Source organism: Mangifera indica, chromosome 7 (assembly GCF_011075055.1).
Source record: "Mangifera indica cultivar Alphonso chromosome 7, CATAS_Mindica_2.1, whole genome shotgun sequence".
In the NCBI taxonomy this organism is placed as follows: Eukaryota; Viridiplantae; Streptophyta; class Magnoliopsida; order Sapindales; family Anacardiaceae; genus Mangifera; species Mangifera indica.
Window position 1 is genome coordinate 12,195,129 of NC_058143.1, and position 15,987 is coordinate 12,211,115.

General features: G+C 29.1%; 1 protein-coding gene across 1 annotated transcript; it reads left to right on the forward strand.

Annotated features, from left to right (window-relative positions):
• Positions 1–9,941: 9,941 nt before the first annotated feature.
• On the forward strand, positions 9,942–15,547 carry LOC123220130 (tryptophan--tRNA ligase, cytoplasmic-like). Its single transcript, XM_044642156.1, has 12 exons — positions 9,942–10,306; positions 10,402–10,521; positions 11,180–11,365; positions 12,398–12,449; positions 12,600–12,665; positions 12,756–12,842; positions 13,614–13,706; positions 14,031–14,111; positions 14,309–14,380; positions 14,712–14,780; positions 14,919–15,029; positions 15,225–15,547. The coding sequence occupies exons 1-12, from the start codon at positions 10,077–10,079 to the stop codon at positions 15,273–15,275; spliced, it is 1,218 nt and encodes a 405-aa protein (XP_044498091.1). The 5' UTR covers positions 9,942–10,076; the 3' UTR covers positions 15,276–15,547.
• The last annotated feature ends 440 nt before the right edge of the window (positions 15,548–15,987 follow it).

The window sequence follows — 15,987 nt, forward strand, 5'->3', positions numbered from 1 at the left end:
AAGATATTTATTTTCTTAAGAAAGTTGTCAAATTTTAATTAATGGCTACTTTTTGTCTATTTTATTTTATATTGAATGAAAAATTTTTATAGTGGTTAATTATGAAAATTTGATTTTATACAAATATTAAGATATTTTGAGTAATTTGAAGGAAATTAAGAAATTTTATAAATTTAAATAAAAGTAATTTTATTGTCAAGTTAATAAGGTTGGATCATTAATAAATTTCAATTATAACAAATCATTGATTGTTTGAAGTAGGATATGATTTGACTGTTGTTTGCAAATGGAAGATGTTGTTGCGTAGAATTTATTCATATATTCTAATATGATAATATTTGATTAAATAATTTTAAAATTAAGAAAGATAATTATTAACTTGACTTATATAAATAAATTTATATAATTTTATTCAAATTTAATTACTATTTAAATTCACAAGTGTACGAGAAAAAAGTAAGGAAAATTAATTTAAAAAGATAAAGGAGTTGTTATTTATACTTTTTTAGGTTAACTTTTTTACTTTTTACCTTTCTAAATAAATTCATAATTTTGTTTCAATAATATCTTTTTTCGCTTAACTACTCTTCTTTTTCATCGTTTTCATCTTATTTTCACATTTCTCTTTTTTCTCAACACTCTGATCGCAATACATTTTAGTTGTTTTTTTTATCATTCATCATCATCATATACTAATAATTTTCTTATATATAAATTGAAACCTGTATTCAAAACATTTTTAGGGATAAAAGTTTTAATGATGATTTGTAAAAAAGGTTAGCGTTTTTTTTTTTTAAGTTAAACAATTACATGATTTGTATATAATCAAATTTGTTGTGTTTGCCAAAGTGAATAAGTTTTGATGTCCAGATCTAAAGGAAAATGGAAATCATTGTTTTTCTAGTAAATTGTGTTTCCAAGGTTTTGCATGGTTTGGGTTTGCGAGTTTGTGGGGTTTGCGTTAGTGTAGTTTGTGTTTGTGTGGTTTACATTTCTATTTCTGTCTATTCTATAAGTTTCTATTTTTGTTTCTGTTTGTTATGTTTCTACGTTACTTAATTGAATTTTTCTTTGTCTAGGAAAATGATAAGCTAATATATTTACTTAGATACGGTAGGTATTGGGTAGATGGAGGCGATAATAGTTTGAAATACCTTGGTGGGGTTCAAACATTTGTATCAATTAATAAAAAAATAAATTACAATAAATTCATAAAAACAATGTGTTCTCATTTGTGCATCGACCGAAGTTGCAATATTATAAAAATTTATATACAAAATTCAACCACCTCCAATGATTCACCATATTTGTTAAATGATGACTTTAATGTTTGGATTATGATGAGGCTATCTAGATTACTGAAAAGGAATCTATTATTTATTGTAGTGTTTACAAGGCCTACAAAAATTAAAACCAATATGCAACAATAGCCAACTGAATCACAACTAAGGGTTCACTCATTTGCAGCCATGGATGAGGATAACTCTTTGGATAATATATATTATGAGACACAATCAGAAAGTGTGCCCAAAGGTGATAATGTTAAGGTTGGGGTACATGATGAAATAGTAAGACAACAAGAACCTTTATGTGCTACACCAGAGAGATGTTATGAGATGAGCAATGTTCCAATAAATAATTTTCAATCGAATAAAAAAGAATATGGTGGTTGTAATTATTGGAATGATGACGGTAATGGTGGTGATGAAGCAAGGGTTGGTCCAACTGAATTAGTTGGGGGAAATTCATTTCATAACACTCCAACAATGCATGACAAACCCATTTCTATTAATGTGCAAGTTTCAAATCTATTTTTTAATAGGTCAGAACCTTACAAGAATGTGAAAAACGAGGATATTGTATTACATTCAACTCTACCACTAAATGAGATATTTAAAGTGAATGATCAATTTACATATAAATAAATATTGATGAATACAATATACAGGGATGCTTTGGAAAATAATTATCAGTTCAAGGTGGTAAGTTCAAACTAAAAAAGATAGGATATTAAATATGCATATGTTCAATGTAAATGAGAAACATGAGGGGTGAAATTATAAAACACCGAGATTTTTGTGTCACCAAAGTTGGAAGCTCCTACTCCAAGGATAGTGACCAGTGGGTTATGGTTTGAAATATTTATTTTCAGCTTTGAGATTTCCCTTTTCAGCTTAGTTATTTTGTTTTTTAATTTTGGGGCAAAATAGGTACAAAATTTTCCCTTTCCTTATAAAAGTAAAATAGATAAATGTTGCCATAAAAACGTATAAACAATAACTCGTTTGTCTATTTTAATTAATTACCCAAAAAGTAATTATCAATAAACAATCATATAACCCAATTACTAATTATCATCTTAATTTGTATAAGTAAATTTATATAATCTATTTATGCATATAATTTTATTAAAAATTTAATTACTATTTAAATTCACAAGTATGAACTTTTTTTTCTTTTCCGTGACTTGCTGAGAATGAGCCCTACACACAACTATGCAAAAGCAATTATATGCCTTATTGCAATTGGTACAAGTACCTACTTATTAGGATCCCTTAAGTCAATAAATACATGAGTAAAATTATGTATATTTTTTATATATAAATAATAATATATTATAATATAAATGAATGATTAAAAATTAATAATAAAATAATAATTAATTATATAATAATATATTATTATTTATATATAAAATTATGTATAGAAAGTTATGTATAAAAATTTATGTATATAGTTTTATTAATAAATCCATTTTTATGAAGGTGGTTCGCATGAAATTTAGGGGGCGTTTGATTTGGGTAATGCTTTATTATCAAAATAGAAAGATTACCTTGAAGATAGATTACTTAGAAGATTATTAGATATAAATAATTACTATGTTTGATAAGATTTGATAGGTATAAATAATTATTATATTTGGTTAAAGGTAATAAAATATTACTAATAAATTATTTTACTTAAATACACTTGAATATAATTATTTTTAAATATTTTTTATTTTATTTATGATATTAATTAAAAATAAATTTATTTTTGTCTCAAAAAATTAATAAATAATAATATAATTATAATAAAATCAAGATTATCTTGGTAATCTTTAAATACCTAATATGAATGTGGTAATAAGAGTATCACATATATTATCTGTCATATCAGTATTGGTAATAGAAGATTAATGTAATTTTTTATTACTGATAAACTAAACAAGGAAATAGAAAATAGATTATCAAAGTAATTTTTAAATATAGGAACCAAACGCTCTATAAGAGAAAATTCATACCAAGTACCAAGTATACCTAAAATGAACAAATGTCATTGGACTCCAGCTGTTTTTCAACTTTTTTAAGTACTTCTTTGTTTGTACTTCCCAATGGTAATTAAAGAATTATATTCGCTTATAAAAATTAACAAAAAATTATACAAAGTAAAAGAAATTAGTAGACTGGTTTCCAATATTGATATTTAAAAAATCCCTTGATTGTTTTTTTCTTTTTCATTTGTATTTACTAGTTTATATTAGCCATATAATTCAAGTTTCAAATCTTCTACCTTCTATAAACCATACTTTATCATATACATATATAGGCTTGGTAAAACAGGCTTGGTAAAAACTAATATATATATTAAATTTTTTAGATTTATACCTATCTCGAATCTGTACTTATAAATAATAAATTTTTATAAATAGGTTGAATATATCCATGGGTCTTTTTTTTTTATGCATCTTTTTTATCTTTTTCGAAATCAAACTTATGATATATTCAGTATAAATTTCATAATTTTTTTTTTTTTTAACATGAAATGAATTCAAATATACTTTAAAAATAAAGAATTTGTTATACCGAAAACAAATTTAAAAAATATGAACAATAAACTCTTGGTTATAAATTTGTTATCCTAGTTCAATACTAATATTCTTCAAATCTATATAAAACATTTTTATAATTTGAATTAAATTTTTATTCCTTCACAAAATATTTATATACTTGCAAAGAATAATATTAAAAATTATGAAATAAATATATTAATATAATAAAAACAAAAAAGAAATAAATAAATTAATATCAATAAAATAACTTGTAAGTTGACTTATATCTATATAACCGAATATAAATTCTAAAAATTATTATTTATATAATTTAACCCATTTTTTATTTATATTTGTTTCATTCCTATTTATTTTAATCGACCTTACAATTGGTCTAATTAATTCGGGTGTTAACTCTCTTCGTATAAGATAAAAACAAAATCTCCTAACATAACCGACAAATATTGACCTAATAATAGATGTGATGTGAGATGGACCTACATGTGCCTGCTAAATTAGAGTATACATGCATACATAGAATGATATGACATTAAGAAAAGAGCCTTGAATTTCGTGTAGTTTAATTGTAATTAAAAAGAGTTTATCCGTAATTAAGTAAGTTAATTTTAGGTCTTGTTGCTAAGCTCCTTTTAAAATTTTCTTGAGTTTATTTAAATTTTGAAGTCATAAAATGAATTGCCTCAACGTGTATTTTATTTAACAAATCAGGGTAAAAATACAAAGGAAGATAATTTTGATACAATTTATATTATGAAAGGCAGGAAAACATATATTTCTATATTACCTTTCTTAGTTACACGTAAAATAATTTTTTATAAATACTGTTTCACATTTTTTAAAATCAAGATCTTTAGGTCTTGGTGGTACTTTGAGAAAGGGCAAAGGACTATTTTGTCTAAGTATTAGGTCAATATTAAATATACATTTGCAGTAGATAAAAAATTTAAACACACTTATTTCTAAATGTCGTTAAATTTTTCGTTAAATACAATGGTAAAACCGTTATTTAACAATAATATTAAAATATATATAATTTTATCTTATTTTTCTTTATATTTTAAAAATTAACATTTAACTCTTGTATCTGAACTTTGAAAAGTGATTTATCTCCTCCAAATCCTTAATTTTTTTCTTCACTCCTTCTTCTGACCATCGATTTCCGACAAAACTGATTGTTGAATGATGAGTGTCATCCAAGATGATGCTCATCGTTCATTTTGGATGATGGAGCATCGTCTAATGAGGATGACACTGGTCATCCAGATGGACGACGAAGCATTCTTCAAATTTGGATGATGTTCATCATTCTTGGACAACTATCATCGTCCAAAGGTTGTCCTTTGGACAACTCCGTCTTGTTCCTCCATTGTTAGTCGATCATTTATCGGAGAAAGTGATTAGATTTTAAAAGAAAAAGTGAATTTTTCAAAACTTATTTCAGGGGGAAAAATGTTAGTTTTTCAAATTAAAGGAGAAAATGAGATATCATTTTAATTATTTTAGTATTACTAATAAAATGACGAATTTATCTTTTACCCCTAATAAAAAATTTGTAGGTATGTTTTAATAGATTAAAACTTTGGTAAATATTTAGATTTTTAATCTCTCATAGTATATATTTGTCATTTCAATAAAACTTGAGTGCGAAATTGTCCTTGTCCCTTCCAGAAATTGAAATATTTCATCTAAGAGTTTCACATAACTTGTTTGAAAACTAAAAACTCTTTACAATATCTTAGTTGCACATATCTCACTTTGTGCATATCAAGACAACATGTGACATTTTGACTGTGGTTGTTCTACACACTTAACAAGTAATAAGTTTTTACTTATTAATATTGAACCTTATGAAAGTAGATATGTGACCTATAGTGATGAAATAAGATATAAAATCTTGGAAAAATGATCAATTGACATTCTTGACCAACCTCTTTTACATGATGTCTTGTAGGTAATTAGTCTAAAAGCTAATTTTTTTAACATAAATCAAATTTGTGATAATATTATCACATATTCTATTTCTCAAAGTCTTTGATACTAATAGAACATGTATCTAAGAAAGGGAAAGATATAATAATAATTGTCATATGTTGACTAATTAATTTGTTTGTCATAACTCTAAAGTAAATTGAGTTGAATTGTGACATTACAAATTGGGTCACATGAACTTTACGGACATTGTGAAATTGTCAAAAAATGACATAGTGAGAAGATTGCCAAAACTAGAGCTCACGAAAGGTAAAGTGTGTGGACAATGTTAACATGGTAAGTAAACTAAAACTCAACACAAACCAATGGTTCATTTATTAACCTCAAGTGTGTTGGAATTATTATGTATAGATGATAGGGGACCAAGATATGTTATTCGTGGAAGGAAAACAAGACTGAAACATGGAGAGAAATGTTGAAAGATGACTAGAGACAAGAGAGCGGTTAGGTGAAAGAAGCGAATGAACGAAAGTTTAATGGAGGACTATGACAAGAGAATGGTAGGGTGGAAAACATTGAACATGATGAAGAAACAAGTCAAAGTGAAGATGAACCCTAAACATCCTTGTGAATGATATAACAACCTCATCAACGTTTGTCTTGCATCAATAGATCTTTCGGGTCCTAAGTGAACCTAAAGTATTAGCGAAAAGAGGCATGTTTTTGTTTGTGTTGATGATTTTTCAAAGTATACTTAGGTTAATTTTAATAAAGAAAAATATGATACTTTTATTGCTTTTGAAAATCTCATGGTTAGATTACAAGTGGAAAATAGTTTCAAAGAGGAAGAAGTAAAAAAAGGATGGAGTAATCATGGGAAGGAATTTGAGAATTTTAACTTTCTCTAATTTTTGTTATGAACCAAGCATAAAACATAAATTTTCAGCACCTAAAACACCTCAATAGAAAGTTGTTACTTAGAGAAAGACTATAGTACTTCAAAATGGCCAGGTGATGCTTGACATGAAGAAGCTAACCAAAAGATTATGGATTGAAGCAATTAATGCTGCATTACATAAATAATAGTGTGTATCCAAGACCAAGTACAGTAAGATTACATTTGAAATTTGGAGAGGTAAGAAACCATATCTCTTTTATTTTCATGTATTTGAATGTAAGTGTTATGTGCTAAATGATAGAGAAAACCTAGGAAATTTTGATGCAGGAAGTGATGAAAGAGTATTTTTGGGTTATTCTTCTAATAGTAGAATTTATAGATTCTATAATATGCAAACTAAACAAGTTCTAGAATTAATATATAAATGTCGTGTTTTAAGATAATGAAGATTATGCAAAATATTCCAATAAAGATAAGATAAAAAACTTTGTGCCCATAAAGAACATGAATGTTAGCACATATGCAATTATAAAAGTAAGAACATTGAATTTGTCCAATCAACCCAAGACATTAAAGTAAGAGAAGAAGTTGCTCATCCACAAAAAAGAAACCAATAAAAAAGAGAACAATCATCATGGATCAAGAAAGTTCATCTATATTTAATAGTCATTGGAACCTGAATGAGGTAATGATTATGAGAAGAAAATTGTATAATGAAATTAATCATTTATGTTATCTCTCTTTGGTAGAACCATAGAATGCAAAACAAGTTGTGATGAATGATTGCTGGATCTTGGTCATGTAAGAAGAACTTGAACAATTCAAGAGAAATGATGTAAAAGTCTTAGAACATGACTCACAAATAGAAGTGTCATTAGTACCAAATGGGTGTTCAAGAATAAATATGATGAATTTGATAGTGTGGTAAGAAATAAGGTTTGACTTGTTATAAAAGGGTACATTTAAGTAGGAGTAGATTTTGATGAAACTTTTACTCCTGTAAGTAGACTTGAATCTATAAGATTGATGCTTATATTTGCATGTTGTTTAAAGTTTAAATACTGTCAAATGAACATAGAAAGTGCTTTTTCAAATGACATCTTAAAAGAGGAAGTATACGTATATCAGTTGGTTTTGAACGTCCTTACAATTGTTAGATCATGTGTATCAGTTTAAAAAAGCACTAAACTGTCCTAAACAAGCTCCAAGAGCCTAATATAAAAAAGACTAACCTTTTTTTTAGTTGATCATGACAATAAAAAAGGTACTATCAATAAAACCTTCATAAAACATACTTAGTGTAACTTGATATATGCACAAATCTATGTTGATGATATTGTGTTTGGTTCCACATCATGTGTGCACATTCAAGAGTTTATTAACTTAATGCAAAAAGAATTTGAAATAAATATTGTTGGTGAATTAAAGATTTTTTAAGTTGATCCAAGAGAATCTCACCTAGCGGTTATAAAAAGGATCATGAAATATATGACTAAAACAAGTATGGTTTGTGGTACACTATATATATTAACTAAATACTTGTTGTTTAAAGTGATGTTGATTGCACTTAGAGCATAGATGATGGGAAAAACATTTTAAAGGGGATGTTTTTATCTTGGGAATAATTTAGTAACCTGATACAGTAAAAAGCAAAAAACTTTATAATTCTATCAACTATTTGAGATTGAATATATTGTAGCTAGAGTCGACAACGGATCATGTCATGCCTAATTTAGGACAACTTATTATGCCATAAAGGTGGACCTTAATGGGATGTGCCTAATGCTAAAGCCCGAGACACAACCTATAACAATGTAAGGTATGCCTCCATGGACTTTTTAATGGATTGACTACCAAAAATAAATTTTTTATTTTTATTTTTAATGCTAATAATTTTTTAATATTAGTATTTTAAAAGGGTCATGTTAGGTTACCCCATGGGTCTTCCTTGTAGGCCCCAACATGACCCATGTTAAATGTAAGCATCGGCATGACCTAAAATTTTTCTAGTTGTGTCCCATAAAGGTCATGTTTTTTTTTTTGCTTTGACTGTTCTAACTCATTGGTCGACATGACCCTTTGCCACTTTTAATTATAATTAGAAGTTGTTGCACACATATCTTATGGGTAAAACAAATGTTATATAATTATAGTGTTTCACATGGTTGCATCACTGTGTATTGTGATAACACTAGTGTCATAATCATTTCTAAAATTGATGTTCGATAGTCTAAGATGAAATATTGACATTAAACATCACTTTATTAGATAGTTGGTTGATGAGAAAACTATTTCTTTGTTTCTGTTAATTTTGAGAGTTTGGATATTTGATAGTTAACGAGTAAAATGTTGAGTTTGTATCAAACCTTGAGTGGGAATATAAAAACTCACTAAAAATAATAAATTAATTATGTTAAATTCAATATAATTGAGGGAAGATAATCATCCTTATTTAAAGTTATTATATGATCAAAACTTCTCTTTTATCAAACTTATAGTTATGATATTTGTAAAAGTGATCAATGAATAACAAACATATATTACATTAGCTCGAAACTTGAGAAGAAGTCTTGTATAAGACATGATTTCATCTAGAAATCCAAAAACTACAAATAAGAAACAAGATTTCATGTCCATTCCAACTTTTACAATTTGCCCAACATTAAATATCAACTTCTTATTGTTTTGGAATTATTTTTCACAATTTAAACAATTATAATCTAAATATAATTACTATCCTATCATATAAAAATGACGCCCATCAAACCATATACTTTACAAAAAAAATTATACACGCACCTTTAATTTCTATTAGTATAATTTCTTAGCCATGAGCAGATTAAGGGAGAGACATTCTAGCTCTTGATTATCATTCCTCATATTTTTTAACTTATACTGTTGTGAATGTACATTCTTAATATTGTTTATTAAACTAAGGTAAGAATTGACTGTTTATTTTTTTTTTTTTCGCCTTTTTATATTCTCAGACTGAATTATACAAGAGCGATATTATCTATACAATTTTTATATATAAATAATAATATATTATTATATAATTAGATAATTAATAATTAAAAATAAATTTATATATTATTATATAATTGGATAGCTCAAATTTAATATATCACAAACACATAAAAATTATTAAGTAAATGATATATCAAAAACATTACTAATACATAATTTACTTCATTTTTTAAAATATTTTTATTAATTTTTCAGCTCTATTAAAATTTTCAAAAGGAGGAAATCTATTAAAGAAACATTATAATTGTGCATAGAAAAGACCTAAAATTCCATGGTATAAATACAAACTACTTCATCTTCAATCTCTCAAGATTCCAGCCTTCTTGTTCTTTCTGCAACTCAGCATCGTCACTCAACTCTTAGCACTAAACCAAACCATTGATAATTCACATGGACAAGAATGAAGGAAAAATTGAAGTTCTTCGAGTTGAAGAACAAGAAGACCAGGATCAAGTAGTGAACCCATGGCAGGTCTCTTCAAAAGGAAAAATTGATTACGACAAACTCATCGACCAGTTCGGCTGCCAAAGGCTCGACACCTCACTCATTGACCGTGTCCAACGCCTCACCGGCCGGCCGCCCCACGTGTTCCTCCGTCGCGGCGTTTTTTTTGCCCACCGGTTTGACCCAGAAGTCTTTTTTGTTGATTATTTATTCAATTTGTTTCCAGTCCAAGGTTTTTTGTCATTCTGTGAAATGGGCTTGTGTGAAACAGGGATTTTGGTGAGATATTAGATGCATATGAAAGAGGGGAGAAGTTTTATTTGTATACTGGACGTGGCCCCTCATCGGAAGCTTTGCATTTGGGGCATTTGGTTCCTTTTATGTTTACAAAGTGAGTTCATTTCTTGAATTCTTTTATTGATCCGGGAACGTTGAAGTAATCTTAAGTGTTTCATGCGTTGAATTAAACTTAATTACTAATGTGTTTCTAAGGGACTTAGTTCATCTGAATTTTGTGTTTAATTTTTTTTTTGTTTTGCTGTTTATTCATGGAGTTTAAGCTTTTTTTTTTTTTTTTTAAATTTTTTGAATGAAGTTTGTGATTTGTATGATATGCTAATTCCACAATATTGAGGTTTTATAATCATATTTATGATGGAAATTGGTGATCTGGATGTGCGATTGTTGAAAATTTTGTTTTGGGTTATTTTTAGTGGCAATTAGACCAGTGTTTTCGAGAATGTAGAAAGCTATACTAGAATTTTCATTTGTAAATTTTCTAAAGAAATAATGAATGTGACTTTTCTTTTATGTGGTAGTTTTAACTTTTCAGAGTAAGAACTGCTTTTGTTTTTGCCCCAAAATTGGACCGTGAAGCTACAATTGCTGGTACATAGATGAGTGCTTTAAACTCTTGTTAATTTGCACTTGTTATGACCTAGGTTTTTCTGTGCTATTACATGTAAAGAGAATCTTTTATCTTCATATCTGAATCAAGTCTTGTGGTTTCTGTTTTCACTTTTTGGTTTTGACTTGTTCATGGCTTGCAGATATTTGCAAGATGCCTTTAAAGTTCCTCTTGTTATACAACTTACGGATGATGAAAAGTGCATGTGGAAAAATCTTTCTATTGAGGAGAGCCAAAGACTTGCCCGGGAGAATGCAAAAGACATTATTGCTTGTGGTTTTGACATAACAAAAACCTTCATTTTCTCAGATTTTGATTATGTTGGTGGGTGAGTGATTAAATGTGTATATGTTTTTAACAGTTTTGGAATTTTATTTGTTAGTTTGACATAGTTGATGACCCAGCAACTTTAGTCTATATATATCTTAGACATTAATGTTGGATTATTTTAGGAGTTTATGATTTTTAGAAATAGCTTAGATATTTGTGGTGAGAAATTTTGAACCAGTATGGTATTGTGACTAGAGGCAAGTTTAGTATTGCCTTCTAAGTTGTCTGCAAACAAGAAATCACCTGACAACCAGTCCTACTGCATAAACAGTTTTGTCTTGTAATTGGCTTAGTAATCATATGAAACTGAAATCCTGATTCTTAGAGATCCTATGTGTTATGGGAACATTGTAGTGCAGCCTGCTAAGTGATACATTATGCCAATCTAGTGGAGTGCTTGGGATATGCCCAGAAAACATCAGTGGAGTATTTTTTCTTTGGAAGTAAATAGCATGAGGCAGTCTGGATCTGATACTCTAACATGTGCAATTTAGCTAGTGGATTTATTGTATTGAGCTTCAGATTCTATGCTGTTTGTGCATACATAACTTTTAGATATTGGATATATCTATAAAAAAAGGGAAATTAATATTGGTAGTAAAAGAAGTACTGTTAACTGTTAAGTGTTCCTGAAGCTATGTAAATCTGTGATTTAATCAAGCATTATTGAAAACCATATCTTGGAATTGAATGGTGAATTATAGCCATGCATATTTTTCTGGGAAAAATATCCTTGTCAATTTTGTTGAACTGCAAAATTTCAAATCCTGTTGGTAATCTAGTTGGCGGTTAATTGGAATTGAATGGTGAATTATAGCCATGCATATTTTACTGGGAAAAATATCCTTGTCAATTTTGTTGAACTGCAAAATTTCAAATCCTGTTGGTAATCTAGTTGGCGGTTAATTTGGTTTATTATTGTGTCAGCTCTCAAGCATTTTCTAAAACCTTGCCTGGAACATGCTTTTGTACTTATTGTATCAAATCTTTTTTTTTCCTAATTTATTTTGTACTAAAATTTGCTCTGCAGTGCCTTCTACAAAAACATGGTGAAGGTTGCCAAGTGTGTCACATATAATAAAGTAATTATATTAGTCATTTTCATTATTTCTTTTTTCTGCAAAAAACATTTTGTTTCACAGAATCCAATTATCCATTTTCTTTTGTATTTCATTTCTTTAATTCATGTTCTTTCGTGCTACAGTTCTAATCTGTCTGCTGGTGTTATATAGGTTGTTGGCATATTTGGTTTCACCGGTGAAGATCATATTGGAAAAGTTAGCTTTCCGCCAGTGCAGGTATATCGATGCCGCTTTACTGGTTACAATCCTTTTCAGTGGCAAATACCATAATTATGTACCTCTATGCTTCATTTGGGGTTAGTGCAGGCAGTTCCATCATTTCCCAGTTCTTTCCCACACCTTTTCTCAGGCAAAGATCACCTTCGTTGCTTAATTCCTTGTGCCATTGACCAGGTGATTCTGACTTATTTTTTATCGAATTTACTTTTGATCATCTCAGTACTTAATTTAAATTGTCCTTGGATCATGATGTAACAGATAACTCTTTGTTTGATACTACCATTTAATTAAAAATCATTGGGAAAAAAAACCATTATACTTATATAAGTCTTCACCATTCATCATAAGACATTAATAGTTTCAATACCTGTACTTTTTTTCTAGAATCTTTGTGGTGGGATCGTCTTTTTGTAGTGATGGAATTGTCTTGTATAAGTAGCATTGTTAATATTTGTTAGGATCTCAGGTGTAAGGTATGATATTTGGATCTCACATTGAAAAGTATGATTTTCTAGTATGGGGTTTATATAGTTTTGGGCTCTCCAATCTTAATAGTTAACTTTTGAAGCGTGGTTTTCTTAAAGTTTATATCATTTGGTATCAAAGTCATCATCATGTCTCATGCAAGGTAGATGGTGATGCCGGTATTGCAATATTAGTCTGAGACTAGTAGAGAGTTAGTGCACAATCAGTCCACGTGGGCGTTGGGCCCATGGAGCGTAGTAGTATGTTAGATACTTAAGTGCAAGGTATGAGACTTGGATCCCATGTTGGAAATGATTGGTTTCTAGTGTAGAGTTTATATGGTTTTTGACATTTCAATAGCTAACTTTCGAGGTGTGGTTTTCCCAAGATTCATATAATCATTTTATAATACTATTATATACCTTTTCTTTTCATTATTAATCTGTTGTCACACCAATTCCCTTCTAATGTTTCGTTCAGGATCCTTACTTCAGAATGACAAGAGATGTCGCCCCTCGAATAGGATATCACAAGCCGGCATTGATCGAGTCATTGTTCTTCCCTGCCTTGCAGGTATTCTTATGTTTAGACATAGTGTTTTAATGGTAATTCATGAAGATTGATTCTGTATATAGAGCTGAACTTTTGACAACATGACTGCCAAATAAATGGGCAGATATCTTTTAGTATATATTTATGTGGTGTTTATGGTTTTTATAATTCTGTTTTATGTATGGCATATTTATCCTAATGCATACGAAAAAATATTATGACTTAAGTTTTCTGGTTTGGCACTTGCTTTTTATATGACATGAATTTTCGTATGTTGAATGTTTACCATAGATTTGTTGCTCTAAAGTTATTGATCTCGTCACTTATTTAATTGAATATATGCAGGGGGAAACAGGAAAGATGTCAGCTTCTGATACTAGTTCTGCAATTTATGTTACTGATTCTGGGAAGGTCATCAAGGACAAGGTTTAATTCTGAAACCTGATAGCTCATTTTACCCATACAATGTTCATTTGGGTGGGATTAATTCAACTAGTACATACCTAATTTTTTTATAAATGAATATGGACATCAGATCATATCTCCATCATTTTGTCTCTGCTACAACTACTAATCGGCTGTGCATACTCATCGATATTAATGATTTGTGTTGGTTTCTGTAGGTAAACAAGTATGCATTCTCTGGTGGACGAGAAACTATCGAGCTACACAGGAAACTTGGGGCAAATCTTGAGGTGCTGAATCTATTGTTATATTTATATCTTTATTTTGATGGCATCAGAGCTTTATATTTACATGTATTTCTTAGAAAATGTGGTAATTATTTATTCTTAGTTTATTCTCCACATGATTCTTTTATTTATTAGCAAAAAGACCAAATGAAGAGAAGGAATAAAAAGAGGAAAAGAAGAGAGAAAACTCCCTCTCCTTATCTTTCTTTTTAATTTATTTGGCCTTTTTAATAAGTGGCATATGCTGAATCTGTTCTTCCTAGCAAGTGGTTGATACATTTCCGAAGTTGATGATATTTTAATTACACATTAATTTCTTTTCGGTATCATGCAGGTTGATATACCAGTAAAATATCTAAGCTTTTTCCTAGACGATGATGCGGAACTTGAACGCATTAAAAAGGTGAGGTCGTTGTCTTTAGTTAATTGAATTAATTCCCTGGTGAGGATTTCAACTTCTTTGTATGAAAGAAAATCTCCCATATCTACAAAATATTCATAATCAACATGGATAAGAACCAAGTGCTTGATCCTTTTCTAGGAATATGGTGCTGGTCGCATGCTGACTGGGGAAGTTAAGCAAATCCTTACTCGAGTTTTAACTGAAATGGTTGAAAGACATCAGAGGGCTCGTGCCGCTGTAACTGATGAGGTAATTATGCCGCATGGATATTTTTTCGAATAAAATACATAGTAAATAATGTTGTAATTAGGTATGGACATTATGTTAATAAATGCAATTAGATGGTAGACTTAAAAGGTGGTGAAGTAATGAAAAATACTAATATTTAACTGCTAAAAGTAAAATGACTGTATAAATCATAATATTCTTGGTATTTTATTTCAGATGGTCGATGCTTTCATGGCAGTGAGACCCCTTCCCCATATGTTCAACTAGAGTTGAGATGAACTTTGTATGTTCTCAATGAAGAATTTGGCTCCTTCTTCTAACACACATTCCATTCATCTCTCAACTTGAAGTATGCTTGAGAGAACAGTCAAATTGCTGCAATACTGTTTTTTCTCATTCTCTTTCCTTTTTGTGTGTTTTTTCATCTAGGTTACATTGTCAACTTATGCCAAATTGCATATGACTAATTCTTGTAATTTCATTAACAAATTTTGATTTTCTTTTGCCATAAGGTTTCGTTTTGTTATGTTTTGCACTTATTTTTGTTTATCCGATGAATCATTCTGAGTCTACATAAGAGAGAATCTATAATAAAATTATATACACATACTTTTGAGTATACAGATAATGCGTTATTATGTGATTGAGTGATTTTGAATTAATGATAAAGTAATACTCACTCATATAATGACATTTTGTGTATTCAATTGTATACTCAAAGGATAATGCATATAACATTATGTGAATCTAAATGTTGGGATGGTCCAATCTGGATAAATCAGCAGTCTAAAGAGTTTTCAATGAGATGGATGCATGCAGCCAAGCTAAAACAGTACTGGTGATACAAGCCAGCCATTCTCTGGAGCACTGAAAAACACATTGATCAGTCTCCTTCATTATCAAATTACTAATAGGCCAAACGACTATTTCCCACCCAAGGTATGCTGTAATGACAAGTTTCCCCCTTTTAACTATGGAA

Bases quoted from the DNA above. Each gene is read 5' to 3' on its own strand.
- LOC123220130 (XM_044642156.1), top strand. From the start codon at position 10,077: ATGGACAAGAATGAAGGAAAAATTGAAGTTCTTCGAGTTGAAGAACAA. The intron at 11,366-12,397 runs GTGAGTGATTAA...TTTGCTCTGCAG, and splicing joins GATTTTGATTATGTTGGTGG to TGCCTTCTACAAAAACATGG. The intron at 12,843-13,613 runs GTGATTCTGACT...TGTTTCGTTCAG, and splicing joins TTCCTTGTGCCATTGACCAG to GATCCTTACTTCAGAATGAC.